The sequence below is a fragment of the Mobula birostris genome, chromosome 1 (genome assembly GCF_030028105.1).
Source record: "Mobula birostris isolate sMobBir1 chromosome 1, sMobBir1.hap1, whole genome shotgun sequence".
Classification (NCBI taxonomy): domain Eukaryota; kingdom Metazoa; phylum Chordata; class Chondrichthyes; order Myliobatiformes; family Myliobatidae; genus Mobula; species Mobula birostris.
Genome location: NC_092370.1, coordinates 157,712,672 through 157,736,852, shown reverse-complemented (window position 1 = coordinate 157,736,852; position 24,181 = coordinate 157,712,672). Strand labels below are relative to the sequence as shown.

Here is a 24,181-nt window from a genome sequence, read left to right as displayed (position 1 = left end):
AAAGAGAGGGGAATTGAGGACTATGTGGTACTGGCACAGAAGAGACATTGAGGTCTGCGGCATATCAGCTGTGACCATATCGAATAATAGGGCAGACCTGATGGGCCAGGAAACTTGCTCCTTCTCCAGTATCTGGTGTTTATCCCGGGCTTAGTTAGAGGAAACATCCTCACAGCATTTGTCTGTCATGCATTCTCATAATATTCTGCTTCAATACCATCAATTGCTGTTCTTTTAAACTCCAGAGAACATTGGCCCTACCTAGTCAAACTCTCCTCACAATACACCATCTTTAATCCTATGAATCAATCTTGTGAAATTTCTTTGAACTATTCTCGAGAACTATTCTTTGAACTATTGACACCCCCTGTATGTAGTCCTCGGAGTGTTACAGTTCGGCATTCGGGTTTGGCCACCTCGCTGCCGATTGGTTAGATCGTTTATAGGCAGGTGCCGAGCGCCTAAACCTGAATCACGCCAGAGATTAAGGAATGAAGCACAAACTTGAACGTTTGGTGCAAAACGAACCCTTTCACCACGGGATTAAATATTATGTTCTTTTTAAAGAAAACGCCCGATGCTCTGGCTGACACAAAATTACAGTAAAGTGGACACATTCCCACATAAAACCACTGCGCGGATATTCCAGAGGCGGCAGCTGGCTCTTTAAGAGCAATTACGTGATCTCCAGCAGGGAATTATTTGCTGCAGAGAGGTTTAGGGAGGAAATTACACCATCAGTCCTGAGTTGTTGCGATCGTGGCTGTCGGAACAGGGTGAAATACTGGAGGAAGAGCTGTGAAAATGCCCTACATTCTTATCAGTACCCAGATCCGGCTGGTGAGTAAACATCACCAAAGCGTTTGTGCCTGGAAGCAGGGTCATGGGCGAATCCCACTCGTGCCTGTTAACAACCTACAGAATATAATCTGTTCGCCGCCTCCATCGCCATTTAACTACTGAGATTACCGTGACTCCTTGTCCAAAGTAAACGTCCTTATTTACTGAACAGCGGGGGGATCTGGCGGAAGCTTCTCCTTGAGTTACAGCAGTTTAGTTATACCGAAAGAGAAAGTATCTTCTTGACCACTGGTTGGATACGCGAAGTTGACCTGATCTGAGAAATTTTGTTCAGGTTCATTCACGTTGTGATGACTTGTGGGGAGGAGTGATTCCCACCACCTGGTAATGACTCCACAAAGTGGATGGATACCAGGAGCCCGCCTGGAGAGACAGGCTGCGCCTTCGTCCCTCCTACTACTGCTTTTGTCTTAACAGTAGCTGAGCCAGTACCCTTGCTGTGAAATTACAATTGCAAGTGAAAAGGCAGTTACAAATTAGGCTCGGTATAAGGAAACAGGTGGCCAAGGGATAACGAGGAGATTGTTTATACACTGAAATCTTCCAGAACGTCAAAAGGGTTTTGATTGTCTTTTGTAAAAAAACCTGGTGTGAGGGGCAGCTTCAGGGTGGACATTGCTTTGTGGATCCAGAACTGGCTTGCCCACAGAAGGCAAAGAGTGGTTGTAGACGCTAATAGATGGAACCTGTACTCTTTGTGATTTTTATAAATGACCTGTATGAGGAAGTGGAGGGATAGATTAGTAAATTTGCTGATGACACAAAGGTTGGAGGTGTTGTGGATAGTGTGGAGGGCTGTCAGAGGTTACAGCGGGACATTGTTAGGATGCAAAACTGGGCTGAGAAGTGGCAGGTGGAGTTCAACCCGGATAAGTGTGAGGTGGTTCATTTTGGCAGGTCAAATATGATGGCAGAATATAACATTAATGGCAAGACTCTTGGTAGTGTGGAGGATCAGAGGGATCTTGGGGTCCGAATCCATAGAACACTCAAAGCAGCTGCGCAGGTTGACTCTGTGGTTAAGAAGGCATATGGTGTATTGGCCTTCATCAATCGTGGAACTGAATTTAGGAGCAGAGAGGTAATGTTGCAGCTATGTAGGACCCTGGTCAGACCCCACTTGGAGTACTGTGCTCAATTCTGGTTGCCTCACTACAGGAAGGACGTGGAAGCCATAGAAAGGGTGCAGAGGAGATTTACAAGGATGTTGCCTGGACTGGGGAGCATGCCTTATGAGAATAGGTTGAGTGAACTCAGCCTTTTCTCCTTGGAGCGACATAGGATGAGAGCTGACCTGATAGAGGTGTATAAGATGATGAGAGCACTGATCGTGTGGATAGTCAGAGGCTTTTTCCCAGGGCTGAAATGGTTACCACAAGAGGACACAGGTTTAAGGTGCTGGGGAGTAGGTACAGAGGAGATGTGAGGGTTAAGTTTTTTACACAGAGAGTGGTGAGTGTGTGGAATGGGCTGCCGACAACGGTGGTGGAGGCGGATATGATGGGGTCTTTTAAGAGACTCCTGGATAGGTACATGGAGCTTAGAAAAATAGAGGGCTATGGGTAAGCCTAGTAATTTCTAAGGTAGGGACATGTTTGGCACAACTTTGTGGGCCAAAGGGCCTGTGTTGTGCTGAAGGTTTTCTATGTTTCTAAGATGGGAGACAGGGGAGGGCAGAAGCTTGCTCAATATTTAAAATGATGCACTCTGAATGAACTAATCCCTGAGGTTTAAGAAGGCATCGGTGGTACCATACTTGGAGTATTGTGAGCAGTATTGGGCCCCATATGTAAGAAAAGATGTCCTGGCCTCGGAGAGGGTTCAGAAGTTGTTCACGGGAATGAAATGTTTAAGGTGTGAGAAGCAATTGATGGCTCTGGGGCTGCACTCGCTGGAGTTTAGAAGAATGAGGGATATCTTAATGAAACCTATCCAATACTGAAAGGCCTCCATAGAGTGGATGTGGAGAATATTTTCCCTATAGTGGGAGAGTCTAGGACCAGAGGGCATGGCCTCAGAATAGAGAGATGTCTATTTAGAACAGAGATGAAGAGGAATTTCTTTAGCCAGAGGGTGATGAATCTGTGGAGGTCATTGCCACAGACTGTTGTGGAGGCCAAGTCATTGGTTACATTTAAAGTGGAGGTCATTTAGCAAGTGTATCAAAAGTTATGGGGAGAAGACAGGAAAATGGGATTGGGAAGGATAATAAATCAGCCATAATGGAATGACAGAGCAGACTCAGTAGCCTGTCTTATGGGTTTATAGGACTGCTTGCCTGGAAGTAAGATCTTTTAATGCTCTATACCTTTTTAAATTCAATGAAAGATGAAATTAGTTATTGATGTGTTTGCTGCCTTGTTCTTTTGATTGAATGTAAATGAACAAAATCAGCACAGACATATAGTGGTCTGCCTCATACTGTGTTTGATGATTACATCCTCCAAATTTGTATTTTCATTGTAACATTCAAGATGGTTATCTACACCTTCAAATTCTTTGTAGTTTCTAACTTGTAGTGAAATTGTTTCATTTTCACTCCCAGCTGTTTCTGACATCTCCAAGCCTGGATGCTTGAAACCACAGTGAGCAAAACGGTTCTAACTTGTCTTGCTGCTTATTTCTCGCCAACTATCAGTGACAAAAATCACTGCTTTTTGAACACAAACACTTGCAACTAATGCTATTTGAAAGCTGTTCACTCTAAGCACAGTGTAGTGTCTAGTGACCATGCATGTGCACATGACTGACCCTAGTTAGAAACTGTTCGGCAGCAGTCTCTTGTCCCAATTAAGTGGCATAGGGTCCCAAGTAAACTAAAGGCATCCAGGCTATTTTCTCAACTGTTTTTTGTTCTTTAAGAGTTGTCCCAAATAGGCAGCTGTCCCGACTAACTGATGGCCTAGTTAACCAGAATCCGCTGTATAAAGGCTGGACTTGCCTTCAATTACATAAAATAGATTCTGCCTGCTCTTCTCCCTTTTTTGGGTCCTCCACGTTTTGATATATTGATACACCAAGTGCTATCCAGCAGTTGTTGGTGTATCAATATATCAAAATGTGGAGGACCAACCTATATCTGGATGCATTCGCAGTCTGCAGCTATTCTAGCAGAATTCGACTTTCACAGTTTGGCTTGAATTCCACGTACTCAGTGGATCCCGATCAAGTTCTTCAGACCCACTTCACATGCAACCACTTCAAACATATTACCTCCCTGGCTTTTCCATCTGCCCTTTCCCTGCCAACTGCCTTTCTGGTAATGACCATCCCCAAGCCCTGCAATGCAGAAAAATTATCCTTCAGCTGATTTTGCTGCCATTTACTTTTGTATCCTTCATCCTTGATATATTTACCCTGTGTGATCTTCCCTTAACAGCATGGTCTGAATCGACATTCCCTCCCCTAAGGCAACTTGAAAATTTGTGGTAAGTGTGGTATAAAAGGCAATCTGAAAATTTCCAGTTTGCAAAGATTCAGTATGTCATCTAAAACCCTGACAAACTTCTATATGTCTGTGGTGGAGGGTATACTGACTGGTTGCATCACGGCCTACTTTGGAAACTCCAATGCCCTTGATGGAATATCCCAGAAAAAGAAGTGGATACAGCCCAGCCCATTGTGGGTAAAGCCTTCCCCATATCACTGAGTACAACTACATGGAGTGCTGTTGTAGGAAAGCAGCATCCATCATCAAGGACCCCCACCATCCAAGCCATGCTCTCTTCTCATTGCTGCCTTCAGAAAGAAGGTACAGGAGCTGCACCACCAGGTTCAGGAACAGTTATTACCCCTCTACCATTAGGCTCCAGAATCAAGGGAGATAACTTCACTTGCCCATCACTGAATTGTTCCCATTGAATTGGACTCGCTTCCAAGGACTCGTCATCTCTTGGTCTCTATTTATTACTTTTCTATTTATTATTATTGTTTTATCTTTCTTTTTGTATTTGCAGTTTATTTTGTTTGCACATTGGTTGTTGTCCACCCTTTTGGGTGCAGTGTTTTGTTGATTCTATTGTGTTTTTTGTTTGTATTTACTGTGATTGCCCACAAGAAAATGGATCTCAGTGTTGTACATGGTGACGTATATGCACTTTGATAATAAATTTACTTTAAACTTTGAAAATTAGTTGAACTGGGGCAACAGTATCTAAAAACAGTCTTTGAAATTAGAAGATAATTTAAACAAAACTGGAGCAAAAATGTAAATGGTGTAATTCTGAAACATCAATAGGTTTCAATAGGTACATTTAATGTCAGAGAAATATATACAATATACACTCTGAAATTCTTTTTTCTCGCAAACATCCATGGCAACAGAGAAGTGTCCCAAAGAATGAATGACAGTTAAAACATTAGAACCCCAAAGCCCTCCCGTTCCCCCCTCCCACACACAAGCAGCAGCAAGACAATGATCCCACCCCCCACCCCCACCAGCAAATAAAGCATCAGCACGCTCCACTGGCACACAAGTGTGCAGCAAAGCATCGATAAAGACATAGACTTGCAGTACCCCAAAGACTACTCATTCACCTGGTATTCAACAAAGCACAGGCTCTCTCTCTCCCTAATAAGGGAAAAAGAGGTGTCTCCATTTCACAGCGAGAGGGGAGACATAACAAACAACTTGCTGATTTACCAAGTTAAAAGTCTATTGTGTTGCTTTTTCCGAGCTCTGTACCTGGAGAGTTGGCACCAAAAAGGCGCAGCTCTCTGGGCACACAACCCTCGGCAGCTAACCTGCTGCCCCCCGATGTTCCGTATTTTCCTGTGACACTTCAGTCAGGGGCTCCAGCCTAGTCAGCATGTCTTCAGAGCCATAAAAATCCAGAATCCCTGAAGGTGTGCTCACTTTCTAGGCCGCGTCCTTGGGATATCAAAAAACAGCTGGTAGTGAGGCCCCGAGAGCGGGTTCCATTTCCACAAAGAACCGAAGTCAGAGTGTAACTGCAGGTCAAAGTATTCAAAAGAAGCTTGAAAAGGGGGAAAAAAAAGAGATATCAAAGATAGAAATAGAGCTGTTCCCGAAGATGCAAGTAAAGGAGACACCGTTTAGCGCCATCTTGATTTTGCTCTGCCCCTCTACGACAAAAATATTGAAAGTATTCCAGACAAGATCCTGGAAACAGATCACACAGCACTGGTAGTGAAAGAAACTGAGTCGCTATTTCTTCATTATAACACATGCTTGTTCCTTCATTATAATACATGTTTGCTAAGAGAGTGGGATGATGGCGGGATGGCAGAATGGCTACGATAGGATAACAAAATTGTCCCACCATCACTGGAGGGTTGGGGGTGGGCATAGTCAGCTGGCAACAGACAATGAAGTTGAATGGGGAAGAAGTATCCAGATCACAGGGGTGGGATGTGGGGGGGGGCGCAGTTTGGGGTTTACCTGAAAAATCAAGTTTAACCAATTAAGCCACAATAGCTGTACTATACCTAGAAAGAGGAAGGGCTGTTATTCCTCAAACTAATACTAGGTATCATTGGAACATTGTAGGAGGCTGAAGAGAGGTCAGAGTGAGAAGGAGATGGAGATTGGAAGAGATAGGACTGTGGAAATTCAGGGTATCCCTTGCAAACTGTATGGAACTGTTCTATAAAAACAGCATACCATTTATATTTGATTTGTCCAATGTAGAAAGCAAATGTAAAATACAAACACCATTAGTGACTGATGCAAGGCACTAAAGTGGAAGTGCACAAGTTGTTGCTATAACTGGAAGAACTGTTTGGATCCTGGGATGCTATGTGGGAAGAGATGAAAGTGCAGGTGTTGAATCTATGGATGCATGGGAAAATGTGTGAGAAGGGGATTGGTTGGTTGAGGAAGAAGTTTGCTATGACCTCATTTTCCATGCAACCAGCCTCCATGTCCAATAGAATCACCTCTTTAGAATGCTGGAAGGAGTGTGGGAAGCTGAAGAAATATCTGCTGATGGAATCTCATTGGGCAGGTAGAAATTATAGAGGACAATCTACTGAACATGGAGGCTGGTGGGATGGAAACTGAGGTCAAGGCAAATGCTTTCCTAGTACTGGCTGGCAAGAGAGTTGATGAGAACAGAAGTATGAGAAATAAAGGAGACATGGCTGAAAACCCTGTTACCTATAGTAGAGGAGGAGTTTCAATGAAGGGAAAAGGAAGATATTTTAAAGGCACTCATGTTTGAAGTCATATCAACACCATAGATATGGTGGAGAAATTGGGAGTATGGAATGGAATTCTTGCTGGATGGGACGACGTGTTGCTGAGATGGTTGTGGGAGTTGGTAGACATTGGCAAATGGAGAGGTGAAGAAGGTCAGATATGGACTCTGTGAATGTGAGAGCAGGATGGAAACTGGCAGCAAAGGTAAAGAAGTTTGAGTCCAATATGACTATTGGAAGTAGCTGCATCACTGTAGTGAAGAAAGAGCTGTGTGTGGGTGTGTTACAGCCACTGGAAATTAATATTGAATTTAATGTGTTTCTCTCTGTACAGATGTGGCTGTGTCTTTGGTTTTACTTCCATTTCAATTTTTTTTTGTCTCACGAACTGCTTTTTAATTAACCGTTACATGGATAACGTTTGCCTGCATCCTGTCACAGATATCCCCTCTAATCTTTCCATGCTGCCATATCTCTTCAATTTAAAACATGCATGTCTTCTCTCCTTTTTTGTTCTGAATAATAATCCATAGCGCAAAGCAAGCATCTTCATTTATCTTCTCCACTGATACTTTGGGTGCTTCTAGCATGAAGTGTTTAATGCTTTAAATTTTATAAATCTAATTTTTTTAGAGTATAAAAGTGTGTAGATCATAGTGGAACTTTAAAATCTAATTTAGTCCTCAGATGAAGTGTTACAGTCCTGGAAGACATATTTCAAGAAAAAGTACAGACAAATTTAGCAGGGAATTAGCAGCTCAATGGACAATTATTGCCTTTCTCCTTGTAACAAACAATGTCAAGCTATTACCTACCAAGCTTTCAAAATAATTCTAGGTTTGGAGACATGGATATTTGAATCTGGAGCAAAAAGACTACTGCTTGCATGTTCAACAGCATCAATGGAGGCAAAGAAATGGTTGATGTTTCAGATCAAGTCCCTGCTTCAGAGTTTGAGAGAATAAAGAGGTAGACATAAAGCTCATCCTCCCTCCTTTATCCAGTTTTCCAGCCTCTTTCTGTACCTTAACCTTCCCCCATTTGGCTCCATCAGCACATCATCCCCCACCTCACATAGTTCCACCTACCACCTACCACCTACCACCTACCACCTACCAGCCTTCCACTCACCTCATTATACTGACCACCTTCCTAGTACATTCTTAGTCCTGTTGCAGGGTCTTGGTCCAAAATGTCAACTATATCTTTGTCTCCATGGATGTTTATTGGCGTGCTGATTTCTTCCTGCAGCTTGTTTCTTGTGGAAATTATAGGTATGACAGAGCAGGAAGAGAAAACTGTGGTGATGAGTAGACAACTAGTGTTCATATGTTCAAAATTATTGACTAAAGACCTATAGAGGAGATGAGAAGAGATGTTTTTACTTTGGGGGTTGTCAATGGTTGTGATTGTGAAGTTGTATGCTTTTGTAGATGAGGAACTTCGGGATTATTGACTTGTTGAGGAATAGACTGCTCCCTGAAGGAGGCAGCACACCGACTGTGCATTCGTTATAACAGCCGTCCGGCAGTGCTTGCGCAGTACCAAACAGAAGCACACCCTCAGAACTGACTCATGTGTCACCCTGCTATCTGGTGGATGAAAGTTTATTTTGTTGTAAGTCAGAATGAAACAGCACATTTACAGCCAGATCATGCCAGACCTGCTGGCACTTGTGATCTAGGGTGATACATAAATAATGTGGCTTTGAATTAAGATTGCAGAACGATGTGAATCAATAAATATTGGGTAATGAATGATTTTTGGTCATATCTCAAGGGGCCTCTGTAAAACTCTAGTTTGAAGTCTATACAGGATCCCAGTTTACCATTCTAGTTGAGATGTATTGAAGTCCATTTCTAAGCTAAAATAACACGATATGTGTCAGCCTTTGCTTGTTGGTTGCCTACCATCTCTTTCGAGTTGAGAGATTGGTAACAAGTGTGCAGCTTGCTAAAAATAAAACCCAAGTTGGTACCAAAAATCCAACGGAATACAGGTTCAGCATGAGTTACAAATGCTCACATATAGACAGCCAATACATGGCATGCATCATGAATCTGGGAGTGTGGTAGGATGGATGTGGGGGTAGTGGTGGAAATGGGGCATCTCTGCATGCCTTCCCTTCCCCCACCCCTGTGCTGAAACAGTTACGGGCTGGGTTGAACTGAGCAGACTCTCTCACTTAACTCTGAGAAGCCAGCTGGTGGCCACGCTCCCTTTACCAGCTTGTTCTCCCTTCGCAGCTGTTTTTGTGATCCTTTTGCATCACCTTCAAAACAACTTGCCTTTGGTCTGGGCACATTACTGCATATGGACTCTGTATCAAGTTCTCCTACTTCAGATAACTTACATTATCGGTGAGTTATCAGAACTGGACACCTCTGCTTTAAGTCATCCATCCAAGATATTGGTTCAGTTTTTCTCTCTCCATTAGTTTTACTTGACCATCTGGACATGTGCAACAGCCCTGCTATTAGCAACACGCCAGGGGTTTTGGGCAGGACAGGAGAATGAATAAAGTATAAGACATATAAATTGTCATAATGGGAAATTTTACTTTTTCAGGAAACTGGACCCACGATTGTTGGAGATGAGAACTCAGATGTGAATCTTATGAACTACCTTGGAGCTGAGAAAACCACTGTATTGGGAAATAATTTGTGAGTAATACATGTCAAAACACCTCAAAGTAGGGCATCTGACGTCTTGTGATTTTTAACAATTCATTGTCGATCTACTTGGCTCTTTGTATTCTGCAGCCTGGAATTGGCTCTTACCAGATTTATACCAGCTGCTCACCTTAGTACTGAATGAGTCAGAGAGAATTTTAGTGGGAATGACTGAACTCGACAATTAGTACCTTTCCTATTTAAATCTCGATGAGTTTCTGATTTTCGAAGTAAATTACAATATCTCTGATACAGATCGCTTCAGAATTTAGTTCATTAGCAATCCCCTGCCACCCTCTGCAGTCCCTGAGGCACTGCCTTCCATTCTTTTTATTTTTCAGAGATGTGCCTTTGTCCCTTGCAAATGGCCAGCAGCATAGTAATATTTGGAGTTATAGAGATTAATTCCTTATTATCTGGCTCTCAGGTTAATCCCCCAGTCTAATTTCCTGCACTTATTTCCATGTAACCCATTTTCTCAAATGTTACTTGGTCTATCCAGATTCTCTTACTGTCTACCTACACTGAGAGACTCTGACACACAGTTCTCTCTGTGCGACAGGAGAGTACACATCACGGTACAATATCCTCTGCTTTATTATTTCGCACATTAATATTGTGTGTGTTGTTATTAGTTAAGTCTGCACACTGCTGAGTGTGTTTTTAAACATTGCTGCTGTAATGAAAGAATCTCCCATTGGGGATCAATAAAGTGCTTATCATTATTATTAAAGGAAATCCCAATGAAAATCCTAATGCTATGATCTCTTCGTTCCTGCTGAGAAATTGAGCATAAGTGGTGAGGAGCCCCAGCTGAGGTAAACCATTATGATTAAGCTGTCTTTTCTGCACAAATGGCTCCTTCCACTCCCAATTTACTTCAGCTCACTCACGCATAAATTACACCTGCTTAATCTGAGAGACTATATAGTACTGTTCAGAAGTTTTAGGCACATGTATATAGCCAGAGCAGTCTAGATTTTGGCGCAGTACTGTATTTGTCAACATGGAGCGGATATCAAGTTTGTAAATCTGCCAGGAGCAAAGGACGTTGGGAATGGTGAGGGTGGAGCGCCGTGGGAGGGGGGTGGGTTAGGGGTGCCGGGGTGGAGGCTAATACAAGTGCAGACTCACCCAGCCCTGAGACACCAGTCAAGGTCATTTAATTCCAAACAATTGGTTTATTGATCATTACAGAATGTATCTCTGGTGCTTCCTGTTCCCTCCCCTCTCCCTTCCCCTTTACCCAGCCATGATTCCCCTCTCCCAGCCCTGGTCCCACTCTCAGGCAACAATAGAGACCCATGTCAGAATCAGGTTTATCATCACTCATATGAAATTTGTTTTTTTTTGTGGCAGTAGTACAGTGCAATATGTAAAATTACTACAGTACTGTGCAAAAGTCTTAGCCACCCTAGCTACGTATATGTGGATAAGACTTTTGCACAGTACTGTATAACAGAAGATTCTGGCATCAAAACAGATATAATGGCAAAAATAATTGAAGGAAATAATTAGTTAAGAGAAATATTCACAACTGAAGAGCAAATGAAAGAAGATATTTAGGACATGACTAGGCCACTTAATTTCTTCATTACTGTTGGTTGATCTGTAACCTAACCCTGCTTACCCACTTTTACCCCACATCATTCAACAGCTTTGGCTGACAAAATTCTATCTTTCTCATGCGCAAAATAAACATTATTGGCAATCAATTCCATTTCAATTAGATCATCCCTTCATCTTCCACCTTCCAGAAACCATAACTATAGTTTGTATAACCTCTCCTCAAACTTTATATCTGAGGGTTATCATACTGTTAAATGTGCACTAGAATCCCTTCAAGCCTATTGTGTGCAATAAATAACAAAGGAGAAGGCTGAGTGAGAAATAAATAAGACATTGGTTTGTCCCCATTACCGTTGACACCTTTATTACTCCAGAACCCACCAACCTTAACTTTAAATGTACCCAATGACTTGGTCTCACAGCTGCCTGTGGCAATGAATTCCACCCTCTGATGAAAGAGATTCCCCTCTTCTCTGTTTTAAAAGGACATCCTTGAATTCTGTGGCTGTGCCCTTTCATCCTAGACTCTCCAACTGTACGACACATCCTCTCCATGTCCACTCTACCCAAGATCTTCAGTATTTGGTAGGTTTAAATGAGATAGCCCTTCATCCTTCTAAATTCCAGCGGGCACAGGCCCAGAGCCTTCCTGAGACACTCCTTGGTTTCAAAGATTCTTTTACCCAATTCTCCCTGGAATTTAAGCTTCTTTTATCTCTGTGCAATTCTGACAAAGGGTTTTTGATTTGGAATGTCATGTTTTTCTTCTCACAGGTGCAGTCTGACCTGTTCAGTATATCCAACACCATGCACGATGTGTTGCTATAGATCTGCTGTTATTCTTCTTGCACTAGTTATTTTTGGAACATAATTTTGTCACATTGTACTGCTGTATTAAAACAACAGATTTCACAACAGAAGTCAATGATAATAAATCTGATTCTGATTAATTGTCTTTTTCAAAACAATCTTTTGCATTCCTTTAGTAACTTATTAACAGCACTTTTCATACAAACGATGTAGTTCAAAGTGCTTTACAATGGGATGAAGCCAAGTGGTCAAGGCGTTCATCTAGTTACCTCAAGGTCACTAGTTTGAGCCTCAGCTGTGGCAGCGTGTTTGTGCCCTTGAACAAGGCACTTAATCACACATTGCTGTAGTCTGTGCGAGGAGTGGTGCCCCACATAGACTTCCAATCTGCCTTTTGTAAGGCATGAAAATGCCCGACGCAGGCCTCTCATGGTCTGAGTCGACGTTCCCAACAATGGGATGAAGTGCAAACTTGAAAATAAAAGACAAAAATGTTAATTACAAGCAAAGTTGAATAAATAGGTTTTGAGTTGGCATTTAAAAGCGTCAAGTGAGACTGCATCCCCCTATAGTTTTAGGTTTGTAATTCCGTAGTTTAGGAGTGTAGTTCAAAAAAGTTGACCTGCCAACTTTCTTCTGAGGGAGCTGTTCTCTGATACTCTGGTCCCAGACCTTAGAGCTTTAAACACAAGTAAGAGAACTTTAAAATGAATTCTAAAAGATACAGGAAGCTAATGCAGAGTAGTAATAGAGAGAGTAATGGGAGTGATATGTTTCCTCATCCAGGTTTTAGTTAAAAGATTAGCAGTGGCGTTCTGAATGAGTTAAAGCTTGCCAATAGAATGCTTTGGAAGGTCAGTAAAAGGTGCTCTGGTAATCTGGTCTATTCCACATGAAGGTGTGAATTAGTTTTACATCCTCATTGCGTGACAGAAACCGATGTACCTTTGCAATATTTCTCTGGTCACTTTCTTTATGAGGGATTTAAAATTCAAATCTGGATCAGGAATAATATCCAGGCTTGCTACTTCTGATTTTACAAGGGGAGCCAGGTTTATCCAGAAGTTTAAGAATGTTACTTACCCTTGCATTTCTCTGGTAGCTGATCAATTATAATTAACAAAAATCAGGTTATCATGCACTTTTGTATGTTCTAATAGTTTACCAAGGATGGATGGCTCTTGGTTTCCCCTGTTTCCTTACTTCAGACCATAAGATATAGGAGCAGAATTAGGCCATTTGGAGGCACATAACAAGATCGGCCAAAGCCAGCATGGTTTCCTGAAAGGATAATCCTTCCTGACAAACCTGCTGCAATTCTTTGAGGAAATTACAAGCAAGGAGATGTAGTAGATGTGATGTACTTGGATTTTCAGAAGGCCTTCGACAAGGTGCTGCACATGAGGCTGTTTAGCAAGATAACAGCCTATGGAATTACAGGGAAGTTACTAGCGTGGGTGGAGCATTGGCTGGTCGGCAGAAAACAGAGAGTGGGAATAAAGGGATCCTATTCTGGCTGGTTGCCAGTTACCAGTGGAGTTCCACGGGGGTCAGTGTTGGGACCACTGCTTTTTACGATGTATGTCAATGATTTGGACTATGGGATTAATGGATTTGTGGCTAAATTTGCCGATGATATAAAGATAGGTGGAGAGGCGGGTAGTGTTGAGGAAACAGAGAGCCTGCAGAAAGACTTAGTTTAGGGGAATGGGCAAAGAAGTGGTAAATGAAATACAATGCTGGAAAGTGTAGTTTTGCACTTTGGTGGAAGAAATAAATGGGCAGACTATTATTTAGATGGGGAGAGAATTCAAAATGCAGAGATGCAAAGAGACTTGGGAGACCTTTTGCAGGATACCCCAATGGTTAGCCTCCAGGTTGAGTTGGTGGTGCAGAAGGCAAACACAATGTTGGCATTCATTTCTAGAAGTATAGAATATAAGAGCAGAGATGTGATGTTGAGGCTCGATAAGGCACTCATGAGACCACACTTCCAGTATTGTGTGCAGGTTTGGGGTCGGGTCCTTATTTTAGAAAGGATATACTGACATTGGAGAGGGTTCGGAGAAGATTCACGAGAATGATTCCAGGAATGAAAGGCTTACCGTATGAGGAATATTTGGCAGCTCTTGGGCTGTATTCCATGGAACTCAGGACATGAGGGAGGATCTCATAGAAACATTCCAAATGTTAAAAGGCCTGAACAGATTAGATATGGCATAGTTATTTCCCATGGTAGGGGATTCTAGGACAAGAAGGCATGACTTCAGGATTGAAGGACGTCCTTTTAGAACTGAGATGTGGAGAAATTATTTTAGTCAGAGGGTGGTAAATCTGTGGAACTTGTTACCACGAGCGGCTGTGGAGGCCAAGTCATTGGGTGTATTTAAGGCAGAGACAGATAGGTTCTTGATTAGCCAGGGCATCAAAGGGTATGGGGTGAACACAGGGGAGTGGGGCTGACTGGAAGAATTAGATCAGCACATGATTAAATGGTGGAGCAGACTCAATGGGCTGAATGGCCAACTTCTGCTCCTATATCTTACGGTCTCAACCTGAAGGATTTTGAGCATATAGTGCTAGAACAAATATAAATCTGTGAGGATATGTTTTACCCCATGACTCTGAAAGGTTTGTTTAGAAACATGACAAAAATGGAAACCAGGAAGAGTAGTTCTTTGCTGCAACACAAGTGCTACAGTCCTGGTAGATACCTTCTGTTAACAGTGTCATTTATTTAATTTAATTTGTCCTGCATGATTCCTGCCTGACGTGGTGGCAGCTTAAAAACATAGAAACCAACAAATTCTAATGAAATTCTGGGCACTCTGAAGTAATGGAATGAAGCTCTTCTTAATTTTCTAGTCACCAATTGGCTGGCAAATGGGAAGTGCAACATGAGGAAATTAGGCTGCAATTAAGCTGGGTCCTATGTATAAACCATTTTTAAGTACACAAAGTTATCCAGTGAATTTCCCCCGTCTCCCTATACTATAATATGATGTATGGAGGGATGAGATGTTTCCATTTTTAGCTGAATTAATCATCATTTTGGGATGTGTCCCATTATAACTCACTGGCCTGTCATTTTAAGGATTTGTATTTCTGGTGATACCAGCTGAGCTTGTTCTATGGATTCTGACCATTGAATTTTTGTTTCATTTATGTTCCTACAGAATGCTTCCTCAACCATATCATGTCATCCATGTTTGAAATAATCCCAGAATTGAGTCCTCTCATTTGCATTGTTTGGAAACATTTTTAGATATTTAGTTCCAGCTTTTTATGCTGTTCTACTTGAATCTGAGGGAAATGAGCCAATTCTAAATTCTAAATACGCAGTTTTGGTCCCCTAATCTGAGGAAAGACATTCTTGCCATAGAGGGAGTACAAAGAAGGTTCACCAGATTGATTCCTGGGACGGCAGGACTTTCATATGATGAAAGACTGGATTGACTAGGCTTATACTCGTTGGAATTTAGAAGATTGAGGGGGGATCTTATTGAAACGTATAAAATCCTAAAGGGATTGGACAGGCTAGATGCAGGAAGATTGTTCCCGATGTTGGGGAAGTCCAGAACAAGGGGTCACAGTTTGAGGATAAAGGGCAGGCCTTTTAGGATCGAGATTAGGAAAAACTTCTTCACACAGAGAGTGGTGAATCTGTGGAATTCTCTGCCACAGGAAACAATTGAGGCCAGTTCATTGGCTATATTTAAGAGGGAGTTAGATATGGCCCTTGTGGCTAAAGGGATCAGGGGGTATGGAGGGAAGGCTGGTACAGGGTTCTGAATTGGATGATCAGCCATGATCATACTGAATGGCGGTGCAGGCTCGAAGGGCCGAATGGCCTACTCCACCTATTTTCTATGCTTCTCTGTAACCTGACATTGGAATGGCAGTAGGATATTGTAGCATAGAATGGGAAAGAGCTGAATTCCATGTCTTTTCCTAGGCAGAAGACATTGCAGAATTCCTTCATGTTAAAAACTATCACATGGTCATGAACTGGTCAAATGCCAAAATGAGCTGTTTTTAACCTGAAGCATCAATCCTATTTCATTCTCCAAGTGCTGCCTGCCTCGCTGAATGTTTCCAGTAATTACACAGTTAAAGAAGGTGTAGCTTTTTTAAAATTTCTAGCACACGCTTTCCCTGGCTGAAGACTCCTCACCAAGGATAGAGCAGAAGTAAGAGAGATGCACAGAAGGCCAAAGGTTGGGAGGTGGACACCTCAAGTTTGCAGGTTACAGCATTGCAGGTTTAGAGATGAGATTGGCTGAGGGCAGGTGTATTATATTTAAGAGGTATCAATACAACGAGATGTAAACTCATGCTTTCTGCGTTTGCTGAGGTTTCTGAAGAGTGAGGCTAGGAGGCTGGCAGGAGAGTACCGTAATAGTTGATGCTAGAAATGACTAAAGAATTATGAAATTAAATTAAAACATAAATAAACTGACCAGAGAAGTATTTCTACACCTAAGAAATATTGCAAAGGTACGTCAGCTTCTGTCACGTAATGATGCTGTAAAACTAATTCACGCCTTTATGTAGGATAGACCAGATTACCGGTGCACTTTTTACTGGCCTTCCAAAGCAATCTTGACAAAGTGCAACTCATTCGGAATGCCACCGCTAAACTTTTAACTAAAACCAGGACAAGGGAGCATATCACTCTTGTCCTAGCTACTCTGCTTTGACTTCCTGTATCTTTTAGAATTGATTTTAAAATTCTCCTCCTTGTTTTTTAAGCTCTCAAAGGTCTGGGACCAGGATAAATTGTTACAGTCATACTTTATTGATCCTGGGGGAAATTGGTTTTCGTTACAGTTGCAGCATAAATAATAAATAGTAATAGAACCATAAATAGTTAAATAGTAATATGTAAATTATGCCAGTAAATTATGAAATAAGTCCAGGACCAGCCTATTGGCTCAGAGTGTCTGACCCTCCAAGGGAGGAGTTGTAAAGTTTGATGGCCACAGGCAGGAATGACTTCCTATGACGCTCTGTGCTGCATCTCGGTGGAATGAGTCTCTGGCTGAATGTACTCCTGTGCCCACCCAGTACATTATGTAGTGGATGGGAGACATTGACCAAGATGGCATGCAACTTAGACAGCATCTTCTTTTCAGACACCACCGTGAGAGAGTCCAGTTCCATCCCCACAACATCACTGGCCTTACAAATGAGTTTGTTGATTCTGTTGGTGTCTGCCACCCTCAGCCTGCTGCCCCAGCACACAACAGCAAACATGGTAGCACTGGCCACCACAGCTTCGTAGAACATCCGCAGCATCGTCCAGCAGATGTTAAAAGACCTCAGTCTCCTCAGGAAATAGAGATGGCTCTGACCCTTCTTGTAGACAGCCTCAGTGTTCTTTGACCAGTCCAGTTTATTGTTAATTCATATCCCCAGGTACCTGTAATCCTCCACCACGTTCACACTGACCCCCTGGATGGAAATAGGGGTCACCGGTACCCAAGTTCTCCTCAGGTCAACCACCAGCTCCTTAGTCTTTTTCACATTAAGTGCAGATAATTCTGCTCACACCATGTGACAAAGTTTCCTACCATAGCCCTATACTCAGCCTCATCTCCCTTGCTGATGCATCCAACTGTGGCAGAGTCATCCGAAAACTTCTGAAGATGACAAGACTCTGTGCAGTAGTTGAAGTCCAAGGTGTAAATGGTGAAGAGAAAGGGAGACAAGACAGTCCCCTGTGGAGCCCCAGTGCTGCTGATCACTCTGTCGGACACACAGTGTTGCAAGCACACGTACTGTGGTCTGCCAGTCAGGTAATCAAGAATCCATGATACCAGGGAAGCATCCACCTGCATCGCTGTCAGCTTCTCCCCCAGCAGAGCAGGGCGGATAGTGTTGAATGCACTGGAGAAGTCAAAAAACATGACACTCACAGTGCTCGCTGGCTTGTCCAGGTGGGCGTAGACACGGTTCAGCAGGTAGACGATGGCATCCTCAACTCCTAGTCGGGGCTGGTAGGCGAACTGGAGGGGGTCTAAGTGTGGCCTGACCATAGTTAGGAGCAGCTCCAGAACAAGTCTTTCCAGGGTCTTCATGATGTGGGAGGTCAATGCCACTGGTCTGTAGTCATTGAGGCCGCTGGGGCGCGGCATCTTCGGCATAGGGATGAGGCAGGATGTCTTCCACAGCACAGGAACCCTCCGGAGCCTCAGGCTCAGGTTGAATACATGGCGAAGTACTCCACATAGCTGAGGGGCACAGGCTTTGAGCACCCTGGTACTGACAGCACCCAGTCCTGCAGCCTTGCTTGGATTGAGATATTTCATCTGTCTTCTCACCTGTTCAGCTGTGAAGCCCACTGTGGTGGTTTCGTGTGGGGAAGGGGTATAGTCATGAGAGCAGGGTGGAGGACTGTGAAGAGGGGTAGGAGGGGAGAGTGGAATATGTGTTGGTTGGGGGCCAATAACAGATGGCTCATGTGGGGGATAGGCAGGGGCCACAATGTCAAATCTGTTAAAGAAATGGTTAAGTTCATTGGCCCTGTTCATACTGCCTTCAGCTCCTCTGTTGCTGGTTTGCCGGAACACAGTGATGGTCCTCATCCCCCTCCAGACCGCTCTCATGTTGTTCTGCTGGAGTTTCCACTCAAGCTTCCTCCTGTACCTGTCTTTAGCTTCCCTGATCCTGGCTTTCAGGTCCCTCTGTATTGCCCTCAGCTCCTCCCTATTTCCATCTCTAAATGCCCTCTTTTTAGCATTCAGGATGTCCTTAATATCCTTTGTCACCCATGGCTTGTTATTTGAATAACAAAGGACAGTTCTTGTCGGAACATTGCAGTTCACACAGAAGTTGATGTAATCAGTGATGCACTCTGTGAGCCCATCAATATCCTCTCCATGTGACTCACAGAGTGCCTGCCAGTCTGTCACCTCAAAACAACCCTGGAGCGCCTCATAAGCCTCATCCAACCATTTTCTCACTGTCCTCGAGGTTGCAGGTTTACTCTTCACCAGAGGCACATAGCAGGGTTTTAGATGCACCAGGTTGTGATCTGACCTTCCCAGTGGGGGGAGAGGAGAGGAGCTGTATGCATCCTTAACGTTAGCATACATCAAATCCAGAGTCCTCTCCCCTCTGGTTGTACAGCTCACATACTGCGTGAAGTTGGGCAGTGTTCTAGCCATGGTAACCTGGTTGAAGTCACCCGAGATGGTAATGAGAGCACTCAGGTGCTGGGTTTGTAATCTGGCTATGACGGTGTAAATGATGTTACACGATGACGTTGGGTTGGCAGAGGGAGGGATGTACACAACAACCACAATTGCATGCGAGATTTCCCTTGGCAAATAATATGGCCGGAGTCCAACAGCAAAAAGTTCAATATCCAAATTACAGCATTGTTTTGTTTTATAATCCTCAAGCTCTCAGGTCTTCTTGTGCTGGTTGTAAATCTAAACAACCTTCCACAAAAGATAATTGGCAGATCAGCTTTTTTGAACTACACTCCTGAACTGGAATTCAATACCTTAGACTGTGAGGGATGCTCTCAGTTGACACTTGTAAACACCAGCCCAAAACCTATTTATTTAACCTCACTTTTAACGAACACCTTGTTGTCATCTATTTTCATACAAACATTTGTATTTGCACTTTATCCTCTCAAAAAGCACTCTATAAATAAGTTATATTGTTGTTATTAGCTAGGGCTTCCAGGGACAAATTTGCTGTTGGAGCAGAGTCTGCCACTCTTCAATGGGCCTTTATTAAGGAATTCAATAGGATGCTGAGCAGTCAGCCAAGAAAAGACTATCCACATATCAGCCAAAGTATATTTCATATTTTAATAAGGTTGATTAATTTGTGTTTTTATCCACAGCTCAGAATATCGGGTTAAATACCCCCCACGAGTGGTGCTGGATAAACTGGAGGTTCTTGGCTACCATGTAATCAGCATGACAGGCTTGGGACAGACCCTAGTCTGGTGTCTACACAAAGCTCAACATGGCCCTTAAACAAATAGAACTGAATGCTTTGCCTAATATCAGAGATGGATTGTCTGCCTATCAAGGAGAGGAGCTGAACTCTCACTTTTGCTGTTCAGCGTATTCAGAAACATTTCGTTAGAAATATTCAGATCAGGGGTTCCCTACCTTTTTTATACCATGGACCTCTAGCGTTAACTGAGGGGGGTCTGTGGACCCCACGTTGGGAAGCCCTGCTCTAAATCCATTGTTTTTATTTCTCCCCTCCTAACTGTCAGTTGTTCTGTCCTATTGGGTGGGGGGAGCAATCTTACCCTTCCCCAAACCTCAGCAGTGATTCTCGATGACATATTGAGAAGAATCAGCACTGCCTCCTCATCCTCCAATACACCTGCATATGGAACACTGGTTTGTGAGTGGGAACAGAGCTTGGGGTTGATTTCTTTCCCTGCACCCTCACCCTTCTGAACACAATCAATGGTAGATCAGCTAACTCAGGACAAGGCATCTCATTAGTTCTTAATGCACTGAAAGGCACAATTAACATACCTGCACCACACCATTGTGCAGGGAACTATTTATTTTGAAAATCGTGGTACAGTAATAATTGCACCCTAACATTCAACCATACTATTGGAATGTGATGTTTAGTTCATTAATAAAGCCTAGTCTCTGACCAGTCTTACATTGATTTTATTTGCCAGTGGCTCACTAGAGAGAAGGACAATTGGTACTGTGACTCAGTACCTTGCTCTCTGACATAGACAGCAAAAAAATACAAAAGTTTCCACACCTACTCACAAGCCACAGTGGGAATGCAGTAATTGATGGAGTGTGGGAGAGGAACAGATTATGCTGATGCCTTTAATTCCTTAAATACAATGTAAGTAATAACCAATGCATTTCAAAATAATTACTTGAGACATTTTCAAATGTGATAACATGAGTTGTGTTTTTGCTTTTCTACTGACCTTCACTGTCCAATTTCACATTGGAATAATGGCACTTAAGTGATTGTCTAATAAATGATTTACCTACCTGTGTCGTCCATCCTTTTGTCATTTGATCTAAGCATCTACAAATCAGATCTACAAGCCCAATTCAAATTTCATATAAAAGGGGGCAAAATAATGACATGCTTAAATAAAGCTCATACTAATTTCCGTAGAGGCGCAAAGATAAAGTCAATAGTGATGTGAAAACAGGTTTGTGTCATGTTTGATCTTACTGGTACACCAGTTGGAAGTTATTGTAGAGTAGTGTCAGTAACAGTAGTTTCTCTTCGTCACTCATGTTGGAAAATATGGATGGCTTTAAGTAGGTAAGAGTTCAGACAACGCCTGCCCCACCAGTAACCAAGTCAATAACATCATAATTTGTCTACTTTCCTATCTGATCCCGATATCCAGCTACTTCCTTCGTGTCTTGATCCAGCCCTTGGAAATAGGATTCTTAGGTTTTACATTACAACTGATGTTTAAAGAAATTTCACCTCATCGCAGTCCTGGGGGGATCACACATATAGCCAGCAGCTTTACTTCATTAGGAGATGGAGGAGATTTGAGCCGTTACCAAAGACTCTTGCACATTTCTACAGGTACATGGTGGCGAGCATTCTGACTGGTGGCATCACAGCCTGGTGTGGAGCCTCTGATGACCAGGATCACAAGAGGCTGCAGCGAGTTGAATAGTCAGCCAGCTCCATCATGGGTACAATTCACCCCAGCATCAAAGACCCTCACCATTTCAGACATGCCCCCTTCATATTACTACAGCCAGGGAGGAGGTATGGGAGTCTGAGGACCAATATTCAATGGTCTAATAACAGCTTCTTCCTCTCTGTGACCAGATTTTTGAATGAGCCTCAAACACCATCTCATTATTCATCCTTTGCACTATTTATTTTTACAACTTGTAGTAATTTTTGTACTGCTACTGCAAAACAACAATCTCACGAGATGCCAGTGATAATGAACCAGATTCTGATTCTGAAATAGTGAAAGCTTTATCCTGTCACCAGTTCTGGATACTCAAGATGAAGACAACTTCTTGGTGTCCATTTTGTCAATTCCTCTCAGAATTTTTTACATCCCAATGAGATCACTTCCCCTTCTTCTGTACTCCAGTCAATAGTGGCCATCTTACTCAGTCTCACCTTTGGCATCAGCCTCCTTATCTCTAGAATCAGCCCACACTGCACAGATTCAAGTACATCTTCAGAAATAGAGACACAACTAATACTGTTCCATACAAGATCTCACTAAAACCCTGAAATCTCTCAAAACTTGTGCTCCAATCCCCTTGTTTCACAGAATGTGAAGGAATTAATATTGAAAATGTCATTTGAAATATATGATGATCTATAGCTGGTAGCCATAATACCATTTTGATGGTCAATATGCAGTATCTATTATCTGTGGTGTCAGTGAATGTATTGAGTACATTACTACTGAGACCATTACTTCCGTAACACTAAATATGCTTTTGTGGGAGTTGCTTTGGATTTCCAGCATCTGCAGACTTTCTCGTGTTTGTGCTTTTTCACTTATTGCCTTTTAAACTTAAAATTTCTTGGTTGGCTTAAAACCACATGGGTAGCAACCAGGGAGGTTAAACAAGGGCAATTTGCTGCGGAGGGGTTAGTTATCAAGGATGTGATATCAAGGATGCTGGAGTCAGTTATCAAGGATGTGATAACAGCACATTTGGAAAGCGGTGAAATGATCGGACAAAGTCAGCATGGATTTGTGAAAGGAAAATCATGTCTGACGAATCTCATAGAATTTTTTGAGGATGTAACTAGTAGAGTGGATAAGGGAGAACCAGTGGATGTGGTATATTTGGATTTTCAGAAGGCTTTTGACAAGGTCCCACACAGGAGATTAGTGTGCAAACTTAAAGCACACGGTATTGGGGGTAAGGTATTGGTGTGGGTGGAGAGTTGGTTAGCAGACAGGAAGCAGAGAGTGGGAATAAACGGGACCTTTTCAGAATGGCAGGCGGTGACTAGTGGGGTACCGCAAGGCTCAGTGCTGGGACCCCAGTTGTTTACAATATATATTAATGACTTGGATGAGGGAATTAAATGCAGCATCTCCAAGTTTGCGGATGACACGAAGCTGGGTGGCAGTGTTAGCTGTGAGGAGGATGCTAAGAGGATGCAGGGTGACTTGGATAGGTTGGGTGAGTGGGCAAATTCATGGCAGATGCAATTTAATGTGGATAAATGTGAAGTTATCCACTTTGGTGGCAAAAATAGGAAAACAGATTATTATCTGAATGGTGGCCGATTAGGAAAAGGGGAGGTGCAACGTGACCTGGGTGTTATTATACACCAGTCATTGAAAGTGGGCATGCAGCTACAGCAGGCGGTGAAAAAGGCGAATGGTATGCTGGCATTTATAGCGAGAGGATTTGAGTACAGGAGCAGGGAGGTACTACTGCAGTTGTACAAGGCCTTGGTGAGACCACACCTGGAGTATTGTGTGCAGTTTTGGTCCCCTAATCTGAGGAAAGACATCCTTGCCACAGAGGGAGTACAGAGAAGGTTCACCAGATTGATTCCTGGGATGGCAGGACTTTCATATGAAGAAAGACTGGATGAACTGGGCTTGTACTCGTTGGAATTTAGAAGATTGAGGGGGGATCTGATTGAAACGTATAAGATCCTAAAGGGATTGGACAGGCTAGATGCAGGAAGATTGTTCCCGATGTTGGGGAAGTCCAGAACGAGGGGTCACAGTTTGAGGATAGAGGGGAAGCCTTTTAGGACCGAGATTAGGAAAAACTTCTTCACACAGAGAGTGGTGAATCTGTGGAATTCTCTGCCACAGGAAACAGTTGAGGCCAGTTCATTGGCTATATTTAAGAGGGAGTTAGATATGGCCCTTGTGGCTACGGGGGTCAGGGGGTATGGAGGGAAGGCTGGGGCGGTGTTCTGAGTTGGATGATCAGCCATGATCATAATAAATGGCGGTGCAGGCTCGAAGGGCCAAATGGCCTACTCCTGTACCTATTTTCTATGTTTCTATCTGAGCGCAATAATTGTGCACGAGAAATCAGAGGCCTACAATCTCCTCCGAACACTGTCTAGCTGCACACATGGTCTTTTCCCCCTAACATTAACACATGCTAAGTCAAGAC

The 24,181-nt window shown here is 42.9% G+C and overlaps 1 protein-coding gene across 1 annotated transcript; it reads left to right on the top strand.

Annotated features, from left to right (window-relative positions):
• The first annotated feature begins 632 nt into the window (after positions 1 to 632).
• Positions 633 to 21,076, top strand: gchfr (GTP cyclohydrolase I feedback regulator). Its single transcript, XM_072264728.1, has 3 exons — positions 633 to 840; positions 9,589 to 9,683; positions 19,933 to 21,076. Exons 1-3 carry the CDS (start codon positions 805 to 807, stop codon positions 20,066 to 20,068), a joined length of 267 nt encoding a protein of 88 aa, XP_072120829.1. The 5' UTR covers positions 633 to 804; the 3' UTR covers positions 20,069 to 21,076.
• Positions 21,077 to 24,181: the final 3,105 nt, after the last annotated feature.

Coding starts and splice junctions, on each gene's coding strand:
- gchfr (XM_072264728.1), top strand. CDS start 805: ATGCCCTACATTCTTATCAGTACCCAGATCCGGCTG. Junction 841..9,588: donor TCAGTACCCAGATCCGGCTG/GTGAGTAAACAT, acceptor TTACTTTTTCAG/GAAACTGGACCCACGATTGT. Junction 9,684..19,932: donor ACTGTATTGGGAAATAATTT/GTGAGTAATACA, acceptor TTTTATCCACAG/CTCAGAATATCGGGTTAAAT.